This window comes from Pyxicephalus adspersus, chromosome 11, assembly GCF_032062135.1.
Source record: "Pyxicephalus adspersus chromosome 11, UCB_Pads_2.0, whole genome shotgun sequence".
NCBI lineage: Eukaryota > Metazoa > Chordata > Amphibia > Anura > Pyxicephalidae > Pyxicephalus > Pyxicephalus adspersus.
The window spans coordinates 52,012,130-52,038,106 of NC_092868.1; the positions used below are offsets into that span (position 1 = coordinate 52,012,130).

Consider the following 25,977-nt stretch of genomic DNA (forward strand, 5'->3'; position numbering starts at 1 on the left):
ATCTAGCTATTCAATATTTTAATTTTTTTGAACCTGGTTTGTTATGATCACACTCATGCCATAAAACCATATAAGAAAAATAATATATATGATTATTACAAATTAAATTGCAGCAAAGTAATGGATCAAATGACATGTAATATAGTTCTTTGATGATGACAGCATATTTGTATTGCTTTGGGTTATGGTATGGGTGCACTACAACCCTAACTGCTCTTTTCTAGCCCAGCAAAGTGCAATAATGGAAAGGCAGCGGGGGGCTTGTATAAGGTAAGGTTACTAACCCCCCTCCTCTCTCTACATGCTGCTCCATCAGGGGGACCCCCCAGCAAACACAAGAGGTTTGATCCTTTTACAGAAAAATACCGACCTATAACATGAACAAATGTCAAACTACACATTCCAAAAAATCTACAATAATTGTATTTTACTATTTACTCTCAACAGAGTTGTGTATGCAGAATACAGAAATTGCAAAAGGAAAAAAATCTGTTTTTTTTTATTGTAACACAAAGAGTTCATGATAACAGAAAGGTTAAAAAGTCCAGTTTAAGTCAAATAGAATTCTACTAAAGAGAAAGACATTGTTGTCAATGAGACAATTAGGATATTGTCTGACAAGTCCGGTCCTATGCTGCTACACGTTACCGGTCTTATAAACTGCTAGTTAGCTAGTTAGAGAGGTCGAAAATAAAAAAACACAATAATTGTCACGTTCTGACCATTCTTATCCATTTCTATCAGAATTGAACTCAACAGTTTCTACTCCTGTTCATTCTCTTGTCTATAGAATAGAAGTGTCACCTTCAAGGGGTTTTATTACAATTCCTCGAGTCCTGCAACACATTTTAATAATGACTAACTTAACTCTGTTTTTGGAATTAGTTAGTGTTATGGGTACAACAAGCAAAAGCAACACCAAACCAAATAATACAAAAAAGAGAGGAGAATTTTTAATCTTGGCAATTGATAGCAAAAATAAGTTGCAATGAATTTAAAGACTTGCTACAAATCAACATTTTTTGTCTATGTTCTAACAAACATGGAATGTTAGAATTACAAACAGGTGTTCGTAATGTTATCATTGTTTAATATATAAATACCAAACTGTCCAAGAAGATGTAATAAATAAATATTATATTATTATATGTTTGTATTCATAAGTTAAAACATTTTCCATTTAGTAAAAAATATCCTTATTCATTCTGACAAATAATAATATCATCAAAATAATTCCTGCTGATCTATAATAAACTACACAAATACAAGTCACAAGTCTAATATAATAACAAGCAAATTTTCAATCATGTGTGCAAATATTTTTTGTTGTTGAATATTAGAGAAATGATTCTTCAAATTCTAATTGTTTTTATTTACACTTAAGACACTTTCATGTAATTCCTAACGGCTGTTTGGTATTCCCAAATAAATAATTGAAATAGCTATAAGTTACAACTGGCCAGGCTATACAATAATGTATTATTCTAAGAACAAATCTAAGAAATTAAAAAAAGAACTTTTTGACATTTTTGTATTTAAATACATTTTTTAAAAAGTCATTATTACATAGTAACAATAAAAGGATTTTACTGAATTAGATATTATATTCGGTGCAGGTTTATTTCTGTCTAAATAATTATAATTTATAAAATGTTAATATTATAATTAAAAATGTTACAGGCACCTTGGAGACATTGCAATAAAAAATATAAAAAGTCAAAAATAAAATACATTTAAAAAAAAAAAAGGTGACTGATATTTCGTCTTACATTATTCAGTTGTTTTATTTTATTTAAGTAACATATTAAAGCATCTGTCGATAAAAATAAAATAACTCGAAGCCAGGCCTCCCCGAAGAAATAAAAAAATCGTAATTCTACAAACGCGGTGTAAATCGGTATTTATATTATTTACAGAAATTGTTTTAAAGCACGTTGCTTAGAGAAAGCGACGCACCATCACAACCGCTACCTCCAGCGGGGGGCGCTCTCGGCCCACAGATCCCTTCTCTCTCCGCACAAAACCTGCTGATCTGTTCACTTTAACACACGTTCAATCCCGTACTATAGTTATTTAAGTTCCTATTTTTTTTAACATCTTCTTCGATCATAAAACAAAATAAATCATATACAAGACAAAAAAGAATAAAAAAGATACATTGTAGCAGAAAAAAATAAATAAAAGATGTCCCCTTTAAAAATTGAAAAAGCACGAGGGACGTTGTATGGATATAAGTTTGCCAAGTCTGAAGGAAACACACAAGAGGATAGACACAAAATACAACAAAAACGTGAAAAAGTGACGGAACAAACACAAAACACGTCTAACCTTTTTCCTTTGTGTAAGGTGCACCAGTTCTGAGACCTGATTTGTGGCTTTCCAGTCTGCTACTATTCCAGTGTCTGATGTGTTAGTGGCAAACACCATCCTTCATGCATTAGTGACACACACACTGTGCACTGTGTAACTGTGTGTATGTGTGTGTGTGCCAGGCCTGGAGATAGTCCCTGAACTATCCTAGCCTTTTGCATCATCACTTTATCTCTCTTGAGGTGGGGTTTCATAACAGATTATCCTACTCTCTCAATGGTTTGAGATCCCAGCCACAGACACTCCCCCTAATCTCATCTCTCTAGAGACCCTCCCAACATTATGTCTGTATCAGAGGCTACAACAAGCTCAAAATCAAGGGAGGAAAGAAAGTTTTTTCTTTTTTTCCCCCCTTCCTTGCAGGGACACACACACACTCCCAAGTTTTCAAACTGTTGATAATTTTTTTTTACTTTTCTTTTAAAAACTGAATGAGATTGGTTTAAAGGGATAAGCATGCACAGACAACGGCTTTTTTTTATTATTTAATGCATTATTATTATTATACTTTTTTATATGGCGCCAACAAATTACCCATCGCTGTATATTTAATAAAGGGTACAAGTGACAGATAGATACAAATAGTGACACAGGAGGAGGAGAGGACCTTGCACGAAAGCTTACAATCTATTTTTGCAATAAATGCTCAATAAATAAATAATAAAGGGCGAGAGATAGAAAAAATGGAAATTGGCAACTACTGAAATCAATTAATAAAGAAACACATAGCTAGGATTATTATTTTTTGTTTTTACTTTTTTTTCATTTGTTACCTTGAAAGATGCACAGGAGAAAAAAAAAAAAATATATATATATATATATATATATATATATACATACATGTAAAAAAAAAAAAAAAAAAAGTTAAAAAGTAAAGCAATGGCATTTTTGGAATGCAATCATTTATTAATGTAAGAAACTCAATGCTGTTTTTCAAGTAGATTGCAGGTAGAAAGAGGAAGAAAAAAAACAGTTGTATCTATTTTAATCTAAAATAATAATATTATAATTTTTCAAATAATTATTTTTATTATATTACATATTTACATGCAAAAGATTGCTAAAAAATAACACGATCAACAATATATTTTAACTTGTTATATGTGTGTGTGTTTATATATATATATATATACCATAAAAATAAATAAATAAATAAATTTTTTACAAATACAATGGAATTTATTATTTCTCTTTTCTGTGTATAATATGATCAGATACAACTATATCATTATTATTATTATTATTATTATTATTATTATTATTATTATTGTTGTATGTATTTACAACATATTACACAACGTTTTGCAAAGTCCATAGTTATGTTTACATGTAGTGTCTATGTTGGGTAAAATGTTATGCTGTTTCCTTTTATTTATTTTCTTTTATTTTGCTACGCCTCTTTTTAAATATTAACCACCCTGCTGTGTGTCTGCCATGCCAATCCAAAAGGGCTATTAAATAAAGACTTCACTCAATTATATAAAATATATGTACACATTGTTAATAGATGTAAAGTCTAATCTGCGTTTGTACAGTTCATTTAAACACTGCCATGGTCAAATGGTCTGCAAATAAAAAAATAAAAGAGACTAAACAGGCAAAAGATAGGTTTGGCTAATATAATTTCATGGTTTCTGGGATATGGTAGCCAAGAGTGAAGGAAGTGAAATGCATTACTTTATTGGCGTAATATACCTTTGTTCAATAGCCTGACAATAAAAGGATTGAAAAATGGAACTGTGTTATCTATAGATTTCACGTTTCACCTGTCATCTCTACAAACAAAAGAAAAGACCTTAATGTTAATTGATTATTTAGGTCCTGAAAATGTCCCATATGTTTGCTGAAGCACTTGCCATAATCAAGGCTTTGTAACCCAGTGCAGGCGGGCTAAAGCTTAGCTGTGTTTTACTAATGCAGTGACAAACCACTTAAATAAGACAATAAACTTTACCCCGAGCAAAAAGCTTCGTGTTCAGCCACAGACATAAAACATGGTAGGTTTAAGAAAAAAAAAAAGAAAAAGTAAAAAATAACAAATAGCATTTTATGTTGCAGCATATCATTCCATAGACTGCAATGTAAAGAGACGTCAATATTACTCTTGGTGATGTGCCAATTAAAAGGTCCAATTTGTGGAGTGTCCAAAGTTTAAAATAATGGTTTTTAAAAAATAGCTGGGTAATCTTAAAAAAACTAATAATAAATTATGGTCCAGGACATATTAATCCTCCGTGGATAATATATAAATCCTAATTAATAAATGAGATAGTGAAGAAAAAAAAGCATAGATGGAATAAATGTTGATTGAAATATCTTAATCATTTATGAAACAGCCCTTCATTTTAGTGTAGTGCTATGAAGATCAATACATTATTTATATCCCCTGAGTGTTTCAATGATAATGAGGCATTTTTAAAGCATTTTATGGTGACTTTTATTTGTATTCACCTGATTTTGTGCTCAGGTTTTTGGACAAAAAAATTTGTGCTGATAGCCAAAAAAGTTTGGGTTAATAAATTAAAAAAAATACAAATAATACAAAAATCAAATGATCAAAGACTAGAAGTGAACTCTCTGATTTGCAGTAAGCAATGCCTGGTTTTAGGTTGTAAAAAGTTCTTTTTGTGAATATATATATCAGGTGCACAGCTTTCTTTGCAAGTGACATGGGTTCATATTAAATATTTTACATAAGTAAATAGGCAACATTAAATATATTCCTGTACTTGTGATATTTCTATTTCTATTTTATTCCCACCAAATGATGATATGTTTCAAGATATGTAATGTCATCACTCATATATAAAATATGATGGCATGACGGTCGTCCCATGAGAAAGAGCCAAAGCATTCCATGAAAGAATTCGCTGATGCCCAAGTGGGGACAAGTCGTGTTTTAAAGTTTCAGTTATTTTGTTTTGACCAAAAAAAAAGCTGATTAATTATCATTTGATTTCAGAAAGAAATATGTGATAATTCAACATCAGTCACTGAATTGACATTTTATATTTCAGCTTGTGCCAGAATGGGACTGGTTGTTGCAGAACAACTTTAGCCTAAACAAGTAATAAATTAGGTGCGGGATGTGTCCTGACTACGAGACTGATGGAATTCCATGACATCTTGGAGTTTTACAATAACACATGGGGATTTATTATTTTGGTTTTGGTGGCTCCTGAAGTCTAAAGTAGGATTCTAATGTTTAGCAAAATATAAGTTCCAAAGCAGGCGCAGTTAGTGTTTTATATTTATCACTTTTACGTGACGTTGGGTGACTTCCTGATCTCATGATGTTACTTTGGAAAAGGGAATTTTTCTTTTTGTAAAACATACAAATCAGTGTTTATCACAGGGGTCCTCAACAGGTTGCTTGGGGTTCCTTGGCCAATGAGCAATTTATGGTCAGTTTAAGTGAGACGAATTATGTTTTTGGCTATCTATAAGGGTGACATTCTTCCCAATAACCAGCTATAAAGGAAACATTGTTTCCCTTGGCCATCAAGCTAATGTAGAGTTACCTGTGAAAATGAAAACTCCTGGAATTCCCCCATGAGAAAAGGTTGAGAAATACTGATATAGACCATAGACATTCTTTTCCCAAAACATGCAAACTATCCAGATTAAACATGCAGATTCTGACTTTTTGTCAAAGGTCAACAGATAAGCCCACACCGCAATCCGCCATCCCTTCACTTGAATGCTGCAATGGTAATGAACCCCTTCAATTCGTTAGCTCTTTGCTGTACATGAGGCAAAATGGCCCAATGGGGGTGATAACCCAGTTTTGGAACAGACTGAAGCAAGGTTTTTGCTTATTATTATGAGGTTTGTTTATAATCCTATTTATTAACATTCTTCAACAGTTTCTGTACATTTTGTCAAAAGAACAGATAGCTTTGCAATGGAAATTCATTTAGAACTAAACCCAAAGAGTATTGTAAGCAGGCGGGTTTTTGCAGAAGGGACAGGTGATGTCTCTCCATTTTCCATGCTGCCTGTTCGCAATGTTTTGTAGAATTTACGTTCCCAGCATATCTAGGTGCCAGGGATGAATGAACAAATGTGCACAGAAATGGTTATGTCTTACCAGCCAGGCCAATCAAGATGGCTGAAGACCCCGGACCTAGAAAAGGACTGACTTATGATATTGGCACCTGTGAAGGAGCAAGGGTAGACGAGTTCACAGGTTCCACCACACATCAGTCACAATGGACACCATGGTTCCTGGAGGAAACACCCTGCTTTTCATACAAAAATGAGGGCTGGGAACCCAGGGGAAAGAAAATGTGCATTGTACAGATTATAGACCCAAAACTGTAACAACCCTGCACCAAATATATTATGTTAAAGGATATCTAAGATCAACATGGAGTTATAGAACATTATGTTTTATTAAAGTTATATGACCTTATGCTTTTTTTTTTATAGTCACAGAGTTCCTTCTTGCTGTTATCTTCTATAAATTGTAATTTTTAAATCAATGGAACTTAAACGACATGGTAATGCTTTCATCTTCCTGATCTTTAGGCACAACTCTTGGGAGAAATTCCCTCTTGGACCGTTCCCACCTCAAGTGTCCCCATTGGGATATCCACATTTCTTTTCAATATTTCGATCTGCCCTCCCTTTTAGCCAATAGGTACCCAGGTCAAGAAAAGATGAATTTCCCCCACAGTGAAAGCAGATGTTCCTGCACCCTAATGCAAAGATGGGACCTTGGGACAGTAGGGAGCGATGAGTTTATCTCTTTGGAGAACATATGGATTGGACACGCTTGCATCGTAAGAATACAGATTCCTTATCAGTCACGTCTTGTATACCTTCTAATATCTATGGTCTTGCTTTAGCTTTGCCTTTACTTGTCAGTAGAATTCACAGGCTTGCAATCTTATACGGGGCTATTGAATTATTCCTAACAATAGATTTACTTCCTGATAGTCATTTTCAGGAGGGTCCCAGACATCTGAGGACAGGCCAGTCCCGTTCCCCTGGCCTAGCTCTGAATAGGGAGGGGAAGAGCTGGAAGTCTCTCCCTGGGTCCCCATGTACTTTCTTTTGTTTTAATTACGTGGAAGGAAAGTAAAACAACAAGTCTATAGTCTTCTGGGCTGGTGGAGAAAGCTAGTACATGATAGTGAAACAATCGCTAGCATTGTGCTCCCCAGCAATAGAAGCTCGAACTATTTGTATTGTCTGCTAGGCCAAGAAGACTGTTCTACAGAAATGACTTCACAGCAGCTCCTGTAAATATGATTACAATCTTGGCGCTTCTTGCTGTCAGCTGGTCTATTTACTGCTCCATGATGTAAGTAAGGTTCCGGTAACTCATTTAACCCCTGGATGTCACAGAAAACGTGACTTACCGTGTGCCGGAACTGTCGTTTTCTGCGACTAGAAGTAGTCATTTAAAGAGGCTTCGCAAGGGGGGGTAAAAAAATAAATATTTGTTTAATATATAAAATGAGGGCATCTAGAAGGGCACATACCTACAGAAGTGTACCACACCAAGGCCAGGTCTGGGGTTGCAGACCAAGGCCAAAGTTTGGCATTGGCAAAGTGTCATAGTTTGACCTCCCCTTCCAACCTTCTGCCAGATCCAATTGGTCAGCTGTGCTGCTCAATATAGTAATCAGCCAATGGGAATGTGTGGGGGGGGGCTTAGTGGCAACTTCAGGTTTTACCATTAAAATAGAGTTCTGAAAGACTGATAACAGGTATGTAGAGGTCACTTTAGGTGCCTAAAAGTCATACTTATGGCAGTCCATCCACCCCTTTAGTGAAGCCTTCAGTACAACTTCATCTTTCAAGACCAAGATTAAATATCTGAAGGTCTAAATAAATCCATTTTTTCTAAAGTCTCCAGCAATGGCATTGCCCTGTTGGGATTCCTAGTCCAATCCTGAGGTTCCAACGTCATGGTCCATCTACTGCCCCCTGCCTCTAGTCACTCACTATTACATCCCTACCCCATCTGTAGTTGTGATGGATCATCTTCACCCTATAGTGGTGATTTTTTTTTTTACATTTATTATGTAATCTAAATTCTCATTATATTATGATTCTATGTAATATAAATTTCCATACACAAAGTGATATGTCACCTGCAGTGATGGTATTATGTTCATGCAACACCACAGCTAGCCAGTAGCAGCATGGAGGCTAGTTTTTGGGGGCTGGGAAAAGGACTCTGGGAGGTTGCAATCAGCCATTTATAAAATGGATATACCAAGCTAGTTGGTCATCAAAAAATATTTGGGCTGGACTCATATAATAGTAGCCCTCATGATAACCCTGCCATCTACACAAAACTGAAGAATTGCATTGATTGATCTGACCCCTTTTATGTAAGTCTCACAATTCTGCTGAATTTGGTATTTTTGTAGCCCAGGGCACACAGCTTCCACACCCTTCCAAAAACCAATGGGAACAAGTGCAGCCAAAAGCAAGAAAGCTGACCTAGCATCCCACCTCTAAATGCTCACAAAACAAGGAATGCCCTATTCAAGTGATGAAAACACTTCATTCGTCTTCAGGGGTGACACCTACACCTGGGCACAGTGTGAAAGTCATACAGTAAAAGTGAAAGTGAAGGCTCATGATGTGCGATTCACAGGTCGTGTGAGCGCAGTCACATGGGGCTCCAAAACCCATGAGAACTATTTTTTATTGATAGATTAGATAAAGTCTCTAAATGTCATTGGTTTATCATCAAAAAACAGTTTGATCTGAAAGCAATCTCATATATATAAATATTCAAATGAATTTCATATCCCAAAACACAATCATATACAATTCACATTCATTTAGAATGACACCCCAGAGCACAGCTATAGATGGTCACAGGAACCAAACTCACACTGCGGTGCATCACTTGGACTGTTTTGTGCTGCATTAAAAATAAAAAAAGAGCTATATGATTTTTTTTGGTAATTTCTGGGAATTTTGTTATTCTCCAAAGCACTTATTGGACTTGAAGTAGGAGAAACTACTCATTATATACTCATATATAAGCCAGAATTATTAGGATGATATATAAACTCCCATATAAGCAAGAATTATCAGGATCATATATATACTCATATATAAGCCAAAATTATTAGGATCATATATATACTTATATATAAGCCAAAATTATTAGGATGATATATATATATACTCATAAATAAGCCAGAATTATTAGGATCATATAAAGACTTATATATAAGCCAAAATTATTGGGATCATATATATACTCATATATAGGCCAGAATTATTATATTGATATATATATATACTCATATATAAGCCAGACTTTTTATGATAATGTATAATTCAAAATTATTTGAATCATTTTCTCTTTGCTGAAGGAACCCCTAGCAACCTTTGAAGGAACCCTGTTTGAGAAACACTGAGACAGACTATTATGGGAGAACCTGGGTGATCCACCAAACAAGGACCTGTTTTGGTCCAGGAGTGGTCATCCAAGACTGAAGAGGATAGACTTTCATGGGAGAACCTGGGTGATCCAGCAAATCTTTATTGGATCTGGTCCAAAATTTAAATCATTTGCCAAATGATTTTTTAAAAATCCATTCCAGAATGGTTGGATCCCCCAGGTTCTCCCATCGTAGTCTATCCTCTCCAGTATTGGAGAGCTTCATTAACTTAGGACAATGTCTAAAGGAATGTTTTCACTAAAAATGTTTTTAGTAAGGAGAAACCTTCTCCTCTGCAAAAATATCTAACTATGTGCAATGAAATCTATTTTTACTCTTTACTCTTTACCTTGCCCACAAATGCATGAATTAATTCTGCACTGCTTCACCTTAATCAATAAACTGAGTGAATGTAACATTGCAAAGAGAAAATTCACCTATCTTAGTGAATCTGGTAAAGTTTTGTTGCGTTAAATAAACCAAAAATGTGCAGCAAAAATCCTTTTTTTTAATTTCGTGGTATTTGTGGTTGCAAGGTATTTTTTAATTTTGATTCACTGATATAAACAAATTCACATATTTATATCATTATAAATAAATTAATTTTGTATCGGGAATGAATATTTTCCACCTCTGTACAAAAAAAACCACAACTAGCTAATTGACATATTTTGCCTGAACAACACTTTTTTTTTAACTTGACAATTGCTAGTTTTTGTAAAAACACAACATGAGATTTCACCTTTACCACATTCATAAGTTTTACATACACAGCAATAGAAATAAGGGGTTCTGACTTCCTCCTAACACTTCACAATTGTTCAAACCACAAGTGGTTGGTGTTCTGTAGTCACAAAGTCTGCATTTGCCCCCACAATGTTACAGGTAACTCAGCAAACAAGCTGTGAAATGTTATGAGCAGATGACACTGGTGAGATACGAAATCTTATACAATAGAGACTCAGAACACTGCAGATCAAATCTTCAACACTGGTCAGGGTCATGTTAGTATTACATACCATTATACATAGGACACTGCAACTCTATGTGATGTGACCAATGAAAAGAGTCATAATATATTTCTAATATGCCCTATACAAAGCACAATCAAGATGACCTGACCAATGGAAAGAGCCATAGCCCTTTTCCAATATACTCAATACATAGGATACCACATCCTAACATGACCTAACCAATGAATGAGCCATAGCCCATTCCTAATATACTCAATACATAGGACACCACACTCCAGCATGACCTGACTAATAGAAGAAGCCATAATACATTTTTGTTTTATTCTATGTATAGGGCACTACTCAACCAACATTGCCTGACCAATGAAGATATCCATATTACATTTCTAATATATCCAATATATAGGACACTGCATCCCAACATGGCCTGACCCATGGAAAGAGCCAAAGTACATTTCTAATATACCCTATAAATAGGACACTGGATCCCAACATGTTTTGGCCAATGTAAAAAGCCATATTACATTTCTATTATACTCTATACATAGGACATTTGTACCCACAAGGTCTAATCAATGGAAAGAGCCATAGTACATTTCTAATATACTCTATACATAGAAAATTGCACCCTAGTATGGCTTCACCAAAGGAGAGCCATATTACATTTCTAATATACCCAATACATTGGACTATGTACCCCAACAAGGCCTGATCAATGGAAAGAGCCCTAGGACATTTGTAATATACTGAATACATAGGTAACCGCACCTCAACATGACCTGACCAATGGGAAGAGCCATAATACGTATCTAATAGGCTCTATACATAGGACACCGCACATTCAATATGGCCAGGTCAATTAAATAAGCTATACTACTATTATATTATACTATATTTAATACTCTATATTTAGAATACTGCACACCAACACAGCCTGGCCAATAGAGAGAGCCATAATATATTTGTAATATACCCTATAAATATAGGGCTTTGCATCCCAATATGGTCTAACCAATGGAGAGAGTCATAGTAAATTTTTAATTAAGCTATACATAGAACATTGCACCCCAACAAAAACATAGTACAATTCATATATACCCTTTATATAGGGCAATACGTTCCAACATGATGGGACTAATGGAAAGAACCACAGTACATTTCTAATATGCCTTGTACAATATGCCACTTCATCCCAACAGGGCCTGACCAATAGAAGGAGCCAAGTGGGTTGTTCCCTGATCTGTCTGTGAACTACACAATAAAAGAGAATGGAAGAAGTGTTCTATAGTCCTATTCTTGGGTGACTTTGTGCTTCTTTATAGACAAAGTACAGAATATGTGTTGTCACTATAAGACAAGATCACCAGGGAAAAAGCCACAAAAAAACAGAAAACAAATGCAGCCACTACCTTTTTTTTTTACTGAATTTAGATATATTTTAAGTAATTCTAAAGCAAAATTTGCTGTACAACGTGATGGATTGTTGGAAATATAAGAAGCATTCAAACCAATTAAACACCACAAAATATGAAAAGTTTCCCAGGTTTCAATCATGGCTATGCCCTTCTAATGGCTCTGTATATGTACAAGTAAGTATAGAGGGGGAAAATTATACTACAGAGTATTTTAGAGTGCAGAATAATAAAAAGCATGGCATTCTGGTGTTAATACATTTATTATGAGCTTAGAAATCCATTGAGCTGAGCATTACAGTAGCATGAAGCCTACAAATAGGTGTAAGACGGGTTTAAGGTGACAAGAAAGACTATGAAATAACTAAATAGGAAATAATTCTGAAAAAAAAAAAACAACTAAATGATATCTAAAGTGTTCGTCCAGCCACGAGAGGGATTTTTTGAATAGATGGAGCATGCAGACCTGAGTCACCAGCTGGCCTTTTAAATGCCATAAAACTCCAACAGTGAGATTTTCCTGTTGCAATTCCCAGCTCTGTCATTGTCCACATGAGAGTTTTGGTTGTCTCTGCTCATCTTTGTGCGTCTCAGCTCCTCCTGTTACATTCTCAGTAATATAAAATAAAGATTAAACCAAGCAGAGATGGTGGAACCCTTCATAATGGGCACAGAATGAATACAGACCTGTAAGTTTGGTGGGGTGATGGAAGCAACTCCTTACAATGGGCACAGCAGATATTGAGTCCCAGGAACTTAGTGTAGGGATAATAGGAATCCCTTGTAATGGGCACAGAAGGCATACAGACCTGTAACTATGGTGGGGCAAGGGTAGGCTCCCCTCATAATTGGCACAGCGGGCTTTGAGACCCAGGAAGTTAGTGTGGGGGTGGTAGGAAGCCCGAATATTGGGTACAGACGCTGTACTGACCTGCAAGTTTGGTAGGGTGATGGTGCAAACTCCTCATAATATGCATAGCAGGTGTCCAGCACAGGGATAACAGGAACCCCTCATAATGGGCACAGCAGGTGGACAGACCAGGGAAACCAGCAAAGGGTTAAATGGACACAAGAAATGTAAAGACCTAGGAGCTCAACATGAGAGTTAGGAACTCAATATGGGCCTCTCCTAATGGGCAAAGCTGGTGTGCAAACTCAGGATTACACATGGATGGTGGGAGCCACATATAATGGGCACAGAAGGGGCAGAGGCTTCTGATTCTCCATCTCCCACACTGAGCTCTGTTGTACAACGACTTACTGTACATCACATGTTTCCAAACAAAAAAAAAGACAACATACACAACCTCTGATGTAATAATGAACTGCACTGACTTTTGTCTTTTATACCTGCAAGCCATCTTTAATATTATGTTTATAAATATTACCATTTGTACACTTCCCTTTCACTGCAAGCTTTTATTTATATATGGTTTTCCTTTTCGCACCTACCAAAGATTCAGGAACTAATCTGAAACAGTCAGTCCTATTTTCCTCCAACATGCCTTTGGGTAGGGACTACCGAGGATCAACAAAGTTGCCTTTCACAGGTTCTATTCATTAGATGTAAATAATATATAGGGAATGACAACGATTCATAGAATCGCTGTGCTCTAAATTCCAACCATCTGTTCCTATTAACAAGAATATTATTCATAAATACGCTAAAGAATATTATGAGACTCCATTTTTGTAACTAGCTCGTAGCAAAAAAAGTCTTGTTAACCACTTTGAATTAAGTTGGAGGCATGTTTCAAATAAATGGAAAACAATAAGTCGCCAATCAAAATGAGCAGTGGACACGTTTGCAGTTTGATTGGTCCAGCAGCCAAAATTGACCGGGAAGGTTCTCCATGACCCGGCTGGAAGGTCCAGCAGAATATAATGTCAATTGGTATCATAGGGATCTCTGAACACTAAAAATATCTCCCATTTGTTACTTTTACTGGGGCTAGGTATAGACTGAAATTTATTTTTTGTTTTAAAATCATTTGTGACACTAAGAATGGGACGGGACATTAAAAAGAAAAATAAAGGAAGAAGAATAAAATGAGTATAGGAGGGGAAAGGATGAGTAGGAGAGTAAAAAAGAGGAAGGGATAAATGTGAGAGGAGAACAGGGGAACTGATGAGTATTGGAGGCACACGGGATAACTGTGGGGGGAGTACATGGGAATTTATAAGTATAGCTGAAGAAAGGAGGAAGGGGTGAGTAGGGAGGAAAAAAGAGTAAAGGATGAGTATGGGGGAGGAAAAAAAAAATGATGAGTGCAGGAGGAGAAAGGATGAAGGGATAGGTATGGGATAAGGAAGAATTAAAGGAGTAATGGATGAGCGTGAGAGATGAAAAAAAACAATCAGTGTAGGATAAGAAAGAGGAAATTATTATGTATAGGAGGAGTGATGAGTAAGGGGGAGAACGAGGAAATTGATGAGTATAGGGGGTAAAAAGGAGTAAAGGTGTGGGAGAAGAAAAAATGAAACAATGAGTGTAGGAGGAGAAAGGAGGAAGGGATGAGTAAGGAGGAGAAAGAGGAAATTGATGAGTATAGAAGGAGAAATGAGGAAAATTTAAGTATGTAGTAAGAAAGAAGGAAGGATTGAATATGGGAGGGAGAAACATAGATGAGCAGAGAGAAAGACGAAGGAAAGGATTAGTAAGCGAGGAAAAAATGGTAAGGGAATAATATGGAAAGAGTAATAAAAAAAGAAGAGATGAGTATTGGAGGACAAAGGATGAAAGAATGGGGGAGAAATAAGGAAGCAATAAGTTTAGGAGAAGAAAGGAGTGAGGTTTGAGTATGGAAGGAATGAGGAGAATGGGATAAGTATGGGGGGAGTAAGAAGAAAGGGATGGGTGAGGGTGAAAATTATCAAAAGGAAAGAGTATTGTAGTAAAAAAGGGAAGAAAATAGGATGAGAAGAGAAAGGAATAGAAGGGATGACAATTGAATAGAAAGTAAGCAGTGCCTAATATAGGACTAAAAGGTCTGAAAGGTTTCCACGACTCACTTACATTTGTACCCTAATACATGATCCCATCCATCCCCATCCTGCATGCTACCTATGGTAAAGCCAACCAGAAAAAGCTGATTGGTCTTTTTGCTGCCCAATGGTGATTTATACCCTCGCCAATGTCATTAGAATGACATCAAGAACCCCTCCCCACTTTGCAGCACTGAAGATTGGTGGACTATGATACTGGACTGTGAGTTAAGGTGAATCTTATTGGGTCATAGAAAAATCAAAAATATGAGAAATGAAAGAAACAATTAAAAAACAAATTTAGGGAAACATTACTTTTTTTCCTAATGTAAATATTTCTTTGAATATATATTTTCTACAAGAACTGTTGTAAATTCTGCTGCTAACATTTTGCTATGAAATTGTATTTTCATCTCTTCTATTTCACTGATTTAAAAAAAAAATAAAAAAATAAGATAATATGCTTTTTGTCATCATCCCCTTTTATAAGATAATTCACCATCTCTCCTAATATTCTGCATCTGTTTCCATTCCAGAAAAGAGCCAGAGCTGAATATTATCTCTGTTCCCGAAAGCTGACAACAGCGCGGGGATAATATGGTAACCCAAGACATCTTTCAATGATACATAATTGAGTGTGGATGACCTTTCAGTCCTGTGTTAAAAATAAAAAGGAAATGCTTTTTGCCACCGCGGTGATAATTGCCAATAACGCAATTTACATTATCCTGCATTCATATTAGCCTACAGATTGTCATTATCAGCTGCCTGTAGAAAAAAGTGCATCCCATGACCTTGGGGTTCTTGCTGTGGAGCGTTTTCCTTTCAAGTGTCCGAACCATGCGGTTATCAATCACTATTGTCTGCTTTTCATTACATACAGAGATCCCTTTTATTTCAGCCAGCTGGGATGACCTAAGACAACTTCCAAAGCTTGAAGACAGGAGTTCTATATAGACTGTGCATTTCTGACTCGTCGCTGACACACTGACCCCCTCTCTACACCCTTCACACCTCTACATTACTTTTGTTTACTTTATTACATTTTTCCCTAATTAAAGGTAAACTCCAGGCAAACATTTACATCCATCAATAAAATACACAACTTTACTATGCCTAACAGGCTTTTTACTAGCATAAACTTCTTCCCACGTTGTATGCACCAGTAAAGATGGGGGTGATGGATAGAAGAGGCGTAAACCCCCAAACATGTTGGCTGGGTAAAGATCATAAACAACACGGTGACAAAGAATAGTTTTGGCTGGAGGTGGATTTACCACTTCATCTGTGTTTTGTGGGATTTATGAACTACAATAAAAACTATCAAGTGGATAAAAAATAATATTTTATAGGTTGATTTTGATTAAGATTTTTTGAATGCCCAATTTTAGTAAAAATGTGCCAGGTTCCTCATCCTTCTAGTTTATCATATTTAGAAAAGCATTAATTCATTAAAACCCAAATCCACTCTCATATAATGTCCAGGGTATCTCCTCTAGAAGTGAGCACTGGTGATCAGAAGTAGCGCCATTTTCTTTACTGGCTGCGACATCTATCTTGACTGTTGCAGAACCCACTGAACAGCTTTAGCAACCAATGGTCCTCCCTACCAGAGAGCAATGTGGGCCCTCAGACTGGGCTAGGCCTGTCCCGTGGCCACAGATTCAGATAACCCATTGGGGCTAGGAAGGTTTGTCATATATTTCTTAAGAGATGAGTGAATAACCCAGGGTCATGGTCAAAGCTTCTGGTGACCGTGACTGTGGTTTATTCACTAATCTCTGAAGAAATGAAAGACAAACCTTCGTGTCTTTGATAAACTTTGATGATGAACAATAGCAGACCTCCATGATGCTGGAAAATATGTAAACTTGTAAAGTCAGTACAGCCAACCCATTACATTTACATTATCCTAGAGGGCAAATGGAAAAGGCAAGTGGTGCTGGTTGATACTTATCTGCCTAATCATTTGTTATTCTTACATCGGCCAGTCATTGTCATTGTCAAGACCCATAGATGTGGCAAAACCCATAGAAACCACTTTGTTGTTCCACAATGATGGAGCCCCAAATCAGCTTCTGACTCCAACAAGATGGAATCCAATATCCATTACAACACAAGCACAAATATTTTTGAAAATCAAACACACAACAGAATTGTTAGGCACTATTTAAATATTGCTTGGGGATGTGTGCAACGTAATGACGTTTACATATTTTACTGGGTTTCACATGGAAACAGACAGACGGGTAATTGACACTCACATAAAGTATACAGTCTGTAGCCCATAAAATCCAGCTTCCAAGAGTGTGAAGTACGGGGCCCTCTAATTTACTGTTAGTGGCTTTGTTTCCCACTTGGCACCAGGACAGCTATTATATAATTTTCTATTAACTACAAGAACGATATTTTCTTAAATATCAAGTTAGTTATTTTATGCAAAATGCGTTTCTTGAATCTGTCCTGACTATTTGGCTAATAAGAGCCTTGGCGGCTCAGTCCAGACAAAGGCAAACTTATTCCAGGGCCGAGACAAACCACTATCTATCCATCACTGTCAACCTTCCACTACAACTGTCTTCTGTTCTTTCCAGAGGGGAAAAAAAACCAACATCAATCTCCATTCAGCCAGAGTCCATGGTTGTGGTCAATGGCTGTTTTCAGTTTTGCAATTAGAATTGGGGTCTCTGGGCCAGGTGATTCCCACCACAGGCATCCTCTCCCCGCAGACACCTTGTTTCTATAACAGGAAAGGAAAAAAAAAGATTGCAAGCCTGTGTTTTTTTCATCTACATACAAATACTCACTTATTGACGTAGGGGGGTCTGAGATGTGAATAGCTGTGGGGTCTGCTGTACATGGAAAAAAAGGGGGGAAGGGGCAGAAAGTCTCATGTTTTTATTTCGTTCATAATAAAATTGCATTTTTTTATCCTGGTATCTTTATCATCTTTACCTGGTATAATTGCAAAGATCCAAATATGAAAATTTACCCAGTTGCTTTACAGTGGATGAAAACTTAAGACTAAAATCTTAGCTTTTACATATTATTGTCATTTCCAAAGCAGAGTGAAAAGAAGCCAGGTGATCCCGCCATGTAACTCTGGCTGGTCCTGTTATGGGGTGACAACTGGCTCCCAATTGTGCTTCTAGGTTTTCTCCCTGGCACATACACCCATTGTGGAAATGGCAAGCCACCATGCTGAAACAAATTATGCAGGCGTGCAACACCATTATCATCGTCTGAATACCAGAGTAATGGTGTGCAGCTGATGCTGGGGAAAGTGTATATAGGTGAAAAAAATCTGCAAGAGATCAGCAGTGACAAGATGTAAAAAAAGATGGGAATAAGGTAATTTGGATAGAGTTTAGATCCACTCTAAAAATCCAGGGCTTGTAAGGGCTAATTAGGAATGCAGCGGTTGGATGAGCTATGAAAGGTCCCCATGGTGGTGCCAAGCGCAATCATATACATGTGCTGCCATTCTGATGGAGTAATGGCATTGTGTAATTGGTTACCAAGAATCAAGCTGACCGTGCTTGATTCTGGTGTAAACATGCCACAAAACTGATGCAAAATTGCACCATTGGGGCACTTCCATAGGTCCATTCTTAAGCCAATCTCCAGATCCCTAAAATTGTTCTATTATGCATTATCCATTTCTGAATGTCCTATAAACATAATGTTTTTGTTGTATTTCCAAAAACATTTTGTACCAAAAAAATATATTAAAACAATGTTTTGGTGGACCCTTTCAGATTCTGCAGTATACTTTCATCATGTAGGATTACTGATTGGCAATCCACATGCTTCTTAAACGGTTATTTATTGTCCCCCCCCCCCAAAAAAAAAAAAATCACATCACTTGTGCTAAGGTTTTCGTTATGTGACCAGCAAAGGTTTTCCTGATTATATTGTACGTGACCTCAGGCAAGCTGCCAATCCGGAGGTGCGGCCAGTAATTAGGTGCGTGATTGGGTCAGCGCGCCTGTGAACGAGCACTTGGGGCTTAATCAAAGTGATTGAGTGGTCTTACTGAGGACCCGGTCAGCAAAGATCAAGAAATCCTTCTCAGTGTCAGAGCTCTTCGATGACCAGCATGAAATGAGATGCGGCCTCCGTACAAATTACAGTCAACGCGGTTCCACCTCGCCGCAGCCATAATGGCTGCCCTGCTTTCACGCCCTGAGGGAAAAGCTTTGGACAAAAAACGTTCGATTGTTGTATTATGAAGTACATTGCCTGGAGGGCAGGATAATTGCTTCGCTCTGAGCCCTGAAATGATATTTCTTGACCGGTTTCCGACAACCTGATGGCCGCAGGCTGATGTATCAAAACTCCCAAAATTCAGAGCGGCTGATCAATGGTAGTCAAAGATGAGTCGAGAAAAAGAATTATGGGGATTGATGGGGGATATAGAATTTACTGTAACCTGCACCAATCAACTGCAGCTCTGACAATTTCGCTCAGGGTTAAGGAAACTCAACTACAGGGTTATATTATATCTCTGGGATTCTCAAAGTTTCCTAAGCACAACTTTTTTGGCGAAGCATTGCAAGTTTACTGCAAGCAAAAAGGAACAACTCTAATGCAGTGCATAGCCTTTGCCCCTGGTCAGAACAGTCACAAGCGGCAAAGGAATTGATAACCAGACCCCCTCACAATAAAAGAGTGGGCCCACAGCCATATTGTCAAGTTGGAATTCTGTCTAGGGACAGCTACTGTGTTTTATTTTATTTTTAGCCATTAGCACTAATCCCCCATGACCCCCCATGTTCCATGAACCTGGTTATGACCACACATGATTATCTAGATTTGCCTCTCAAGATTTCGAGTTTGCCAAAAAAGTGTGCAAATTTCCAACTTTAAGTGAGGTTTGTGAAACTTTTGCACACCATATCCAGGCACTTAGCCTTTACCTATTTTATTGGATGGGGAATAAGTCATGTGAGTATGTGTGGGCCAATAAATCAGCTTGTATTAAAGTGGCAGTAAACACAAAAAAGGCAAAAAGGCACAAGGAGATAGAAGCTTTTCACATGCAAAGTCTCTTGACTTATTTTTACACCACACACACATGCACCATTCAGTATGGCGAATGTATACATGCAGGAGTAACACCAATAGTAGCCAGCCAATAGCTACAGAGGTTTGTTGTAGACCTGGAAGACTCAGCAGCAAAGATAGCAGTTTCGGGGGATGCAGTGGTGACTGGTTCCTGGACCTATCATCCCTACAGAGTGCTAACCAAATGGTAAGTGTGTACCATAATCCGCAACTATACTGTGCATACAAAGTTCACCAACACCAATGAAAATGTAGTTCCATTTTATGTTGGAACATTTTTAGAACATTTTTGATACATTCTAGTTTTTCCAAGTGGCTTCTGGGGATTACCAATCAAAAATACAAAAAAGTTACTTTTTTCAGGCCCATTACAATATTCAACTTCACAATGACAGACGAGGATTTGTTAAGGAGCCCTTACACATATCATGTAAAATATTTATATTGTTAGTCCTACCTGGTCATTCAAATGACAAACAGCCAAATTTTGTTCATCTCGGGAGCAGGCCATTCGGATAAATTTTAGCCAGTTTCCCAGCTGATTATTTTCTATGGACATCTTTTCATCCTCCAAATCTTCTGATGCCTGAAAATAGAACAAGACGAATTAGGTGTCAGGAAAGAAAGTCATCGGATATGAATTAAATAATAATATTTATTAGAAAACTAGGTAACTTTATTAGAATTTTTTGGGAAATATCCAAATTTGGCAGGCCAAGATAGGTCACATGGCCAGGTCATGCCATGTGTAATTGGGACACCATTGGCCAGAGCTATAAGAGTCATGTCCGAAGTCAAGTTTTTTAAACAGAACAAGAAGCTAGAACAATAGTGCAGTAAGCCAAAGCAACCAATCAAAATTCAAAACCAGTAGACAATGGTTTCTGATTGGTATGTGTATTGCATTTTGCTTTGCTCCATGAACTTTTCACACTAGAGGCCTATATAGTTGGGGCCCATAACCATGGGCTAAAACGATTATCAGAACTATGTTCAGGACCAGGTCCTTATTCAGATACAAATTACAAGGTAGGTAATCCAAAACCATGTTGCTAGAACAAAACAACACACAGGTTCCAAGATTAGATTGTGGTCCATAGTTAAAGCCAATTTCAAGCATTCTGAGCCAAGTCCGAGTCAGGTTCAGAGCCAAGTTACAAGAATAGTGTTTACAACATCATCTACCATTATGGGTCTCCTGCTTCTTTCCCTACCCCAATGTGTACAATAATGCCCCCCATTCCTACCCCTATTTTTTGACTGTACCAATGTAAAGTGAAACAGCAGACTGATGAGCTCATCCAATGAAACACTTAGGTATCTCGTAATATCATTAGGGTTCCTTGCACCACAGCACAACGGGCGCTTTGGGTTACTTCTCATTCTCCCAATCTGAGCTCTGCTGTACAGAGATAGCATACGTCAAATTCAGGCACCGCTTACATTAAAAAAAAAGGAAGATCTGCATTATTTCTATATCTGCCCGGAGTTCTGTGTAATAAGTGCTGACCATGCTTTACTGGAAAACAGAGTCATAATAATAAGGGGTAATTTTTCCCTTAGGATTATAATAAGAGTGCAGTTTCCAGAATGGTATTTGGCATATTCAGATATTTTATGAATCTTTTTGTTGTCAAGGTTCACATAGCATCTGAACTGGGTTTAATCTCGCCTTTGTCAGAGTGCATGGGAATACACACCCAACCTTGGCCTTTGCTAACATCGCTGGCAGCAAAACTGTACAGTACCCCATTGTATCATAGCAAGGTCCTCTGGTGTACGCTGGCTAAAGAGCAAGGCACCAAAGGACTTTATTACATGAAATGCCTGGGTGACAACACGGGGACTACAACAGATCACTAGGTAAAACCAACCAGACAGATGATGTATGAAGAGGTTACTCACTTAACTGGTAAACATTACCATTCATTTGTGAGTGCGGTTAATGATTAATGGGCTCTTGCTGTTTTTCACACTGCTTTCTGTTTTGCAATGCAAAGAGGTTATTTTTGTAAAAGCAGTCAACACTATTTTAGAAGTTCCTTAGTATATGCCAGAGAATGTGATTGCCTTGTGGCACATATGGAGCAATAAGAGCACCGGTACACCTGTCCAAACCACCTAATTCTGTGGCAGCAACCAAGGCATTGTAGGAGCTTTATTTATTGTTCACATCCAATACCAAAATGGTTATCTATGTAAGTTATTGTGACCATGGCATGATTGTTGGTGCCAGATAGGCTAATGTGAGCATTAATTTCAGGATTTTCATACACAGAGGGCTCTAAGTATAAGCAGAATGCAAAATAATCCCCAAATGGTTAGTGGCTTCTGTGGACTAAAACAACTTGAAGATGGTCTAGGAGAGCAAAAGACGACCAGACTGGTTTGAGTGGACAGAAAAACAATAGTAATAGATGATCACTTTACATGACTGGTGCGTAGGTTTTAAGCAGATGGGTTTCAACCACAGAAGGTTCAACTTCTGCCATCCAAGAACAGAGGGCAAAGGGCATAGGATCACCAAAAACGGACAGTTAGGGTCATTTCAGACCTGTGATAAGCAGTAGTGGTTTCCAACAGGCTTAACCACAGTCCCAACCTCTACCCAATAAATAAATAAAAACACTTTTTGCAGCAAATCGGGGTGGGGTTGGCAAAAGTCACTTTTGGCTGAGGTGTTGTGGCTTGCACATTTGCACACAGCCATGTATACATCTTATTGTGGCGGCTTGCCTATTCGGGCTGCACGGCAGGACTGAAATGACCCTTACAGACTGAAAAAGGTAGCCAGGTCTGATAAATCTTAATTTATGGTAAGACAGATGGTGGATCAATTGTGTTCCAGCATTGTCAACCTGTCCTGTCTCCAATGGAGACCACAAGTGGCTATTTCAACACACATTAAGCAGGCATGGGCCAATATTTCCATCATCAAGAAACCCACCATGGATAATACCCCAGCAGCTGTCACTGGAGTGCTATAGATAACTAAAGGCTGACACAAAGGTTGCAGGTGATCATCAAAAATAGCAAAAAGTATAGTAAGAACATATATTTTATTTTTTAAATGAAGATTGTTTGTTAACGTTCTTCGAGAAACTAAATAAGATTCCCTTAAGGTTTTCATGTACTTTAAGCAAATATATCACCCTGGGTAGTTAAAACCATTTTATTTTGAGAATATGACAGAGAACATTGTGGTCTTGACAAAGCTACTTTTCCTTAACCAAAACAACAAAAAGCCTGGATGTAATAAATTGTGCATTTTCTCCAAAAATAACTGTATAAACTTCCTATATTGTAAACGTTTAAGATAACAATTATCCACGCTGGAAATGTTGAGTTCTAGAAGTGAAGACGCATTAGGAGAAGGTTCGGGCCGGGACTCGGCTTGGGGTTGAGGTGAGGGGGTCTTTCTTTAATTCTGACCTAATGGGGCCTTGCTTTGCTATAGGCAGAGCGTGCTATAATTATCGTGATTTTAGAGGTAGCTATAAAACCCACACAAATAACCCCGTTGTTTCTCAAGCTCTCTCATTGTTTGCTGAATGCAGGGGATTCAGCGGCTTCCAGTTTTTCGCACCTTGGGCATTTTATCAAATTTAAAATGGCTGTTTTTATTTTTTTAGATTTTTGTTTTGCATTTAGGGTCTTTATTTCAAATTACCAGAAGGTGGGATTTAAATATATCTAAAGTCAAAACTTTATTTTTTATGGCATAGATTAAGGGAGGGTTCAATCTGCTGTTACTTTACATCCAGAATTCCCAGGAAGTGAGAGGATATCTTTCCAATCTTCTCCTGGACAATTTTTATATAACAAGTGTCCTCATTGGAATATTCCTTCCAGCAATATTGAGGAACAAGTGTCCCAACTGGGAGATTCCTTCCAAGAATATTGTAAAAATCATTCTAACAAAAATAGGAAACAAAAGTTGTCATTGGAAGATTCCTTCCAATAATATTGGGGAACAAATGTGCCAATTGGAAGATTCCTTCCAGCAATAATGATTAACAAGTGTCTTATTTTGAAGATTCCTTCCAACAATAATGAGGAACAAATGTTCTGATTCAAAATTTCCTATCATTGGAAAATTGCTACCAGTGGAGACAACTGTTCCAGTGACAAGTTGCCAAAATGATGATTTCCAATAGCTTGTGGGGATTTCCTCTGACTTCCTTATGCTGTTAGCAGGACATTTCCCCAAATAGACATAAAAAAACCCTCCCTTTATGTGGCTACACATTCTTTGAATAGTGTCCCCAGCACCTTTTAGCCAGGCGTACCACCCAGCACTTTTCAATAACCGTCCAGATGTTTATGGGTGGTTACTCAAAAAGTTGGGTCACAGTACAAAGACCAGCGCAAGCCTACAGCTTAAAAATTTCTGGGGAGAACACTGTTTTAATATAACCTTTTAGAAAGGACTTCAAAAAGAGGGCCCCTTGGAGTGTGTTTTTTATTTAAATGTCGAATGCCCTTTTGGCTGACTTTCTTTTCTTTGGACTAAAAAAAGGCACACTTAGAGTTTTTCCCCTGTGACCAATGAGGTTTGTCTTTCATTTTATAAGATCATTATGGGCTTAATTGGACTTAATACATAGAAAACCAATAATGCAATTTGTGGGAATAGGGCCTTAATTAAAAATTCCATTAAATGGAAGGTAGGGCAAAACTGTCTTTGCGCACTTCCTTTGCTGGGGTATTATTGAATCAGCCCCAAATTGCTCAGTGGTATGCACTTTGGCCCCATGGTCCTGGGTTTCATTTTTGGTCAGGATACATAGAGTTTGCATGTTCTCCATACATTTGTGCAGATTTCTTCCAGGCACTTATATAGGTTAATTGGCTTTCCCATAAATTGGCTTTAGACCGTGTAAGGATATTAGATTGTAAGCTCCTTTGAGTGATAGGACTGTAGAACATGACATGTGCCTTATAAATAAAAGTGAAAAGCTTATATACATTTGTGTGGTTTTTTGACGCACTAATGCAAGCGATGCCTCAGCATTTGCATCGCCCTAGGACTCTGATTGCCTTTTCTTCAAACTGAGGCCTCTTTCAGCCCACACACGCTGTGATCTCTGGACAATTTGGCTAAAAGTGACCTGACTAGCAGGCGAAATTCTAATGTGTCAAGTGAGATTAAATCGGCAGCCATGAGATGATCCATGTAGAGGAATGTGAGATCAGGGTAAAGCCTGCACACTTAAGGTTGCAGTAATTGCAGCATACACTCCTGTACTGTCCCTTTGATGCTGGAACATTGCTGTTAGCAAAGAAAGCATCCTGATTAACTTCTATCCTCCTCTGTGCCTCCTCGTGTGCGCGCCCACTCCTTCCTCCTTCCCTATCCAGTAGCTGAGCTCACACACAGTCTGGCTTGGAAAGGAACCAAAGCAGCAAAGTAAGAGAGAACAGCGGGCAAGGCTCACATGCAGGTCCCGCTCACAGCATTAACCATTCTGAGGTGAGACTGGGGTCCGCCACTTACCCGCTGTTTACATGTTGCTGCCCCCCGCTCCCAGAGCCATTTAAACCAGCCACTGCACAATTACAGCTAATTCTTTTCAGATGCTTGCTGTCCTCCTGCTCTGCACAATTAAAACATGTCTTTTTTTTACCCTGTGAACAGTTGCTGCAATTTAAAGGGAATCTGACTAGGAACCAAACATCTGCTTGATTTGCTGGTGGCAGCATTCTCTGGCCCATGACGTGTTCTAGTTTTAGGGCCGTGAGGCCACAAGT

The 25,977-nt window shown here is 37.6% G+C and overlaps 1 protein-coding gene across 6 annotated transcripts in view; it reads right to left on the bottom strand.

Annotated features, from left to right (window-relative positions):
• Nucleotides 1-20,796, bottom strand: part of PRDM16 (PR/SET domain 16) — a 71,001-nt gene extending 50,205 nt beyond the window's left edge. For 5 of the 6 annotated variants that reach the window (XM_072425367.1, XM_072425366.1, XM_072425365.1 and 2 more), the window contains exon 1: nt 20,684-20,796. In XM_072425367.1, the coding sequence (XP_072281468.1) occupies nt 20,684-20,785 (102 nt within the window). In that variant the 5' untranslated portion in view covers nt 20,786-20,796. Of the gene's footprint in view, nt 1-2,328; nt 2,492-20,683 lie in introns of those variants that run through there. The other variant, XM_072425364.1, reaches the window with a different exon arrangement.
• Nucleotides 20,797-25,977: the final 5,181 nt, after the last annotated feature.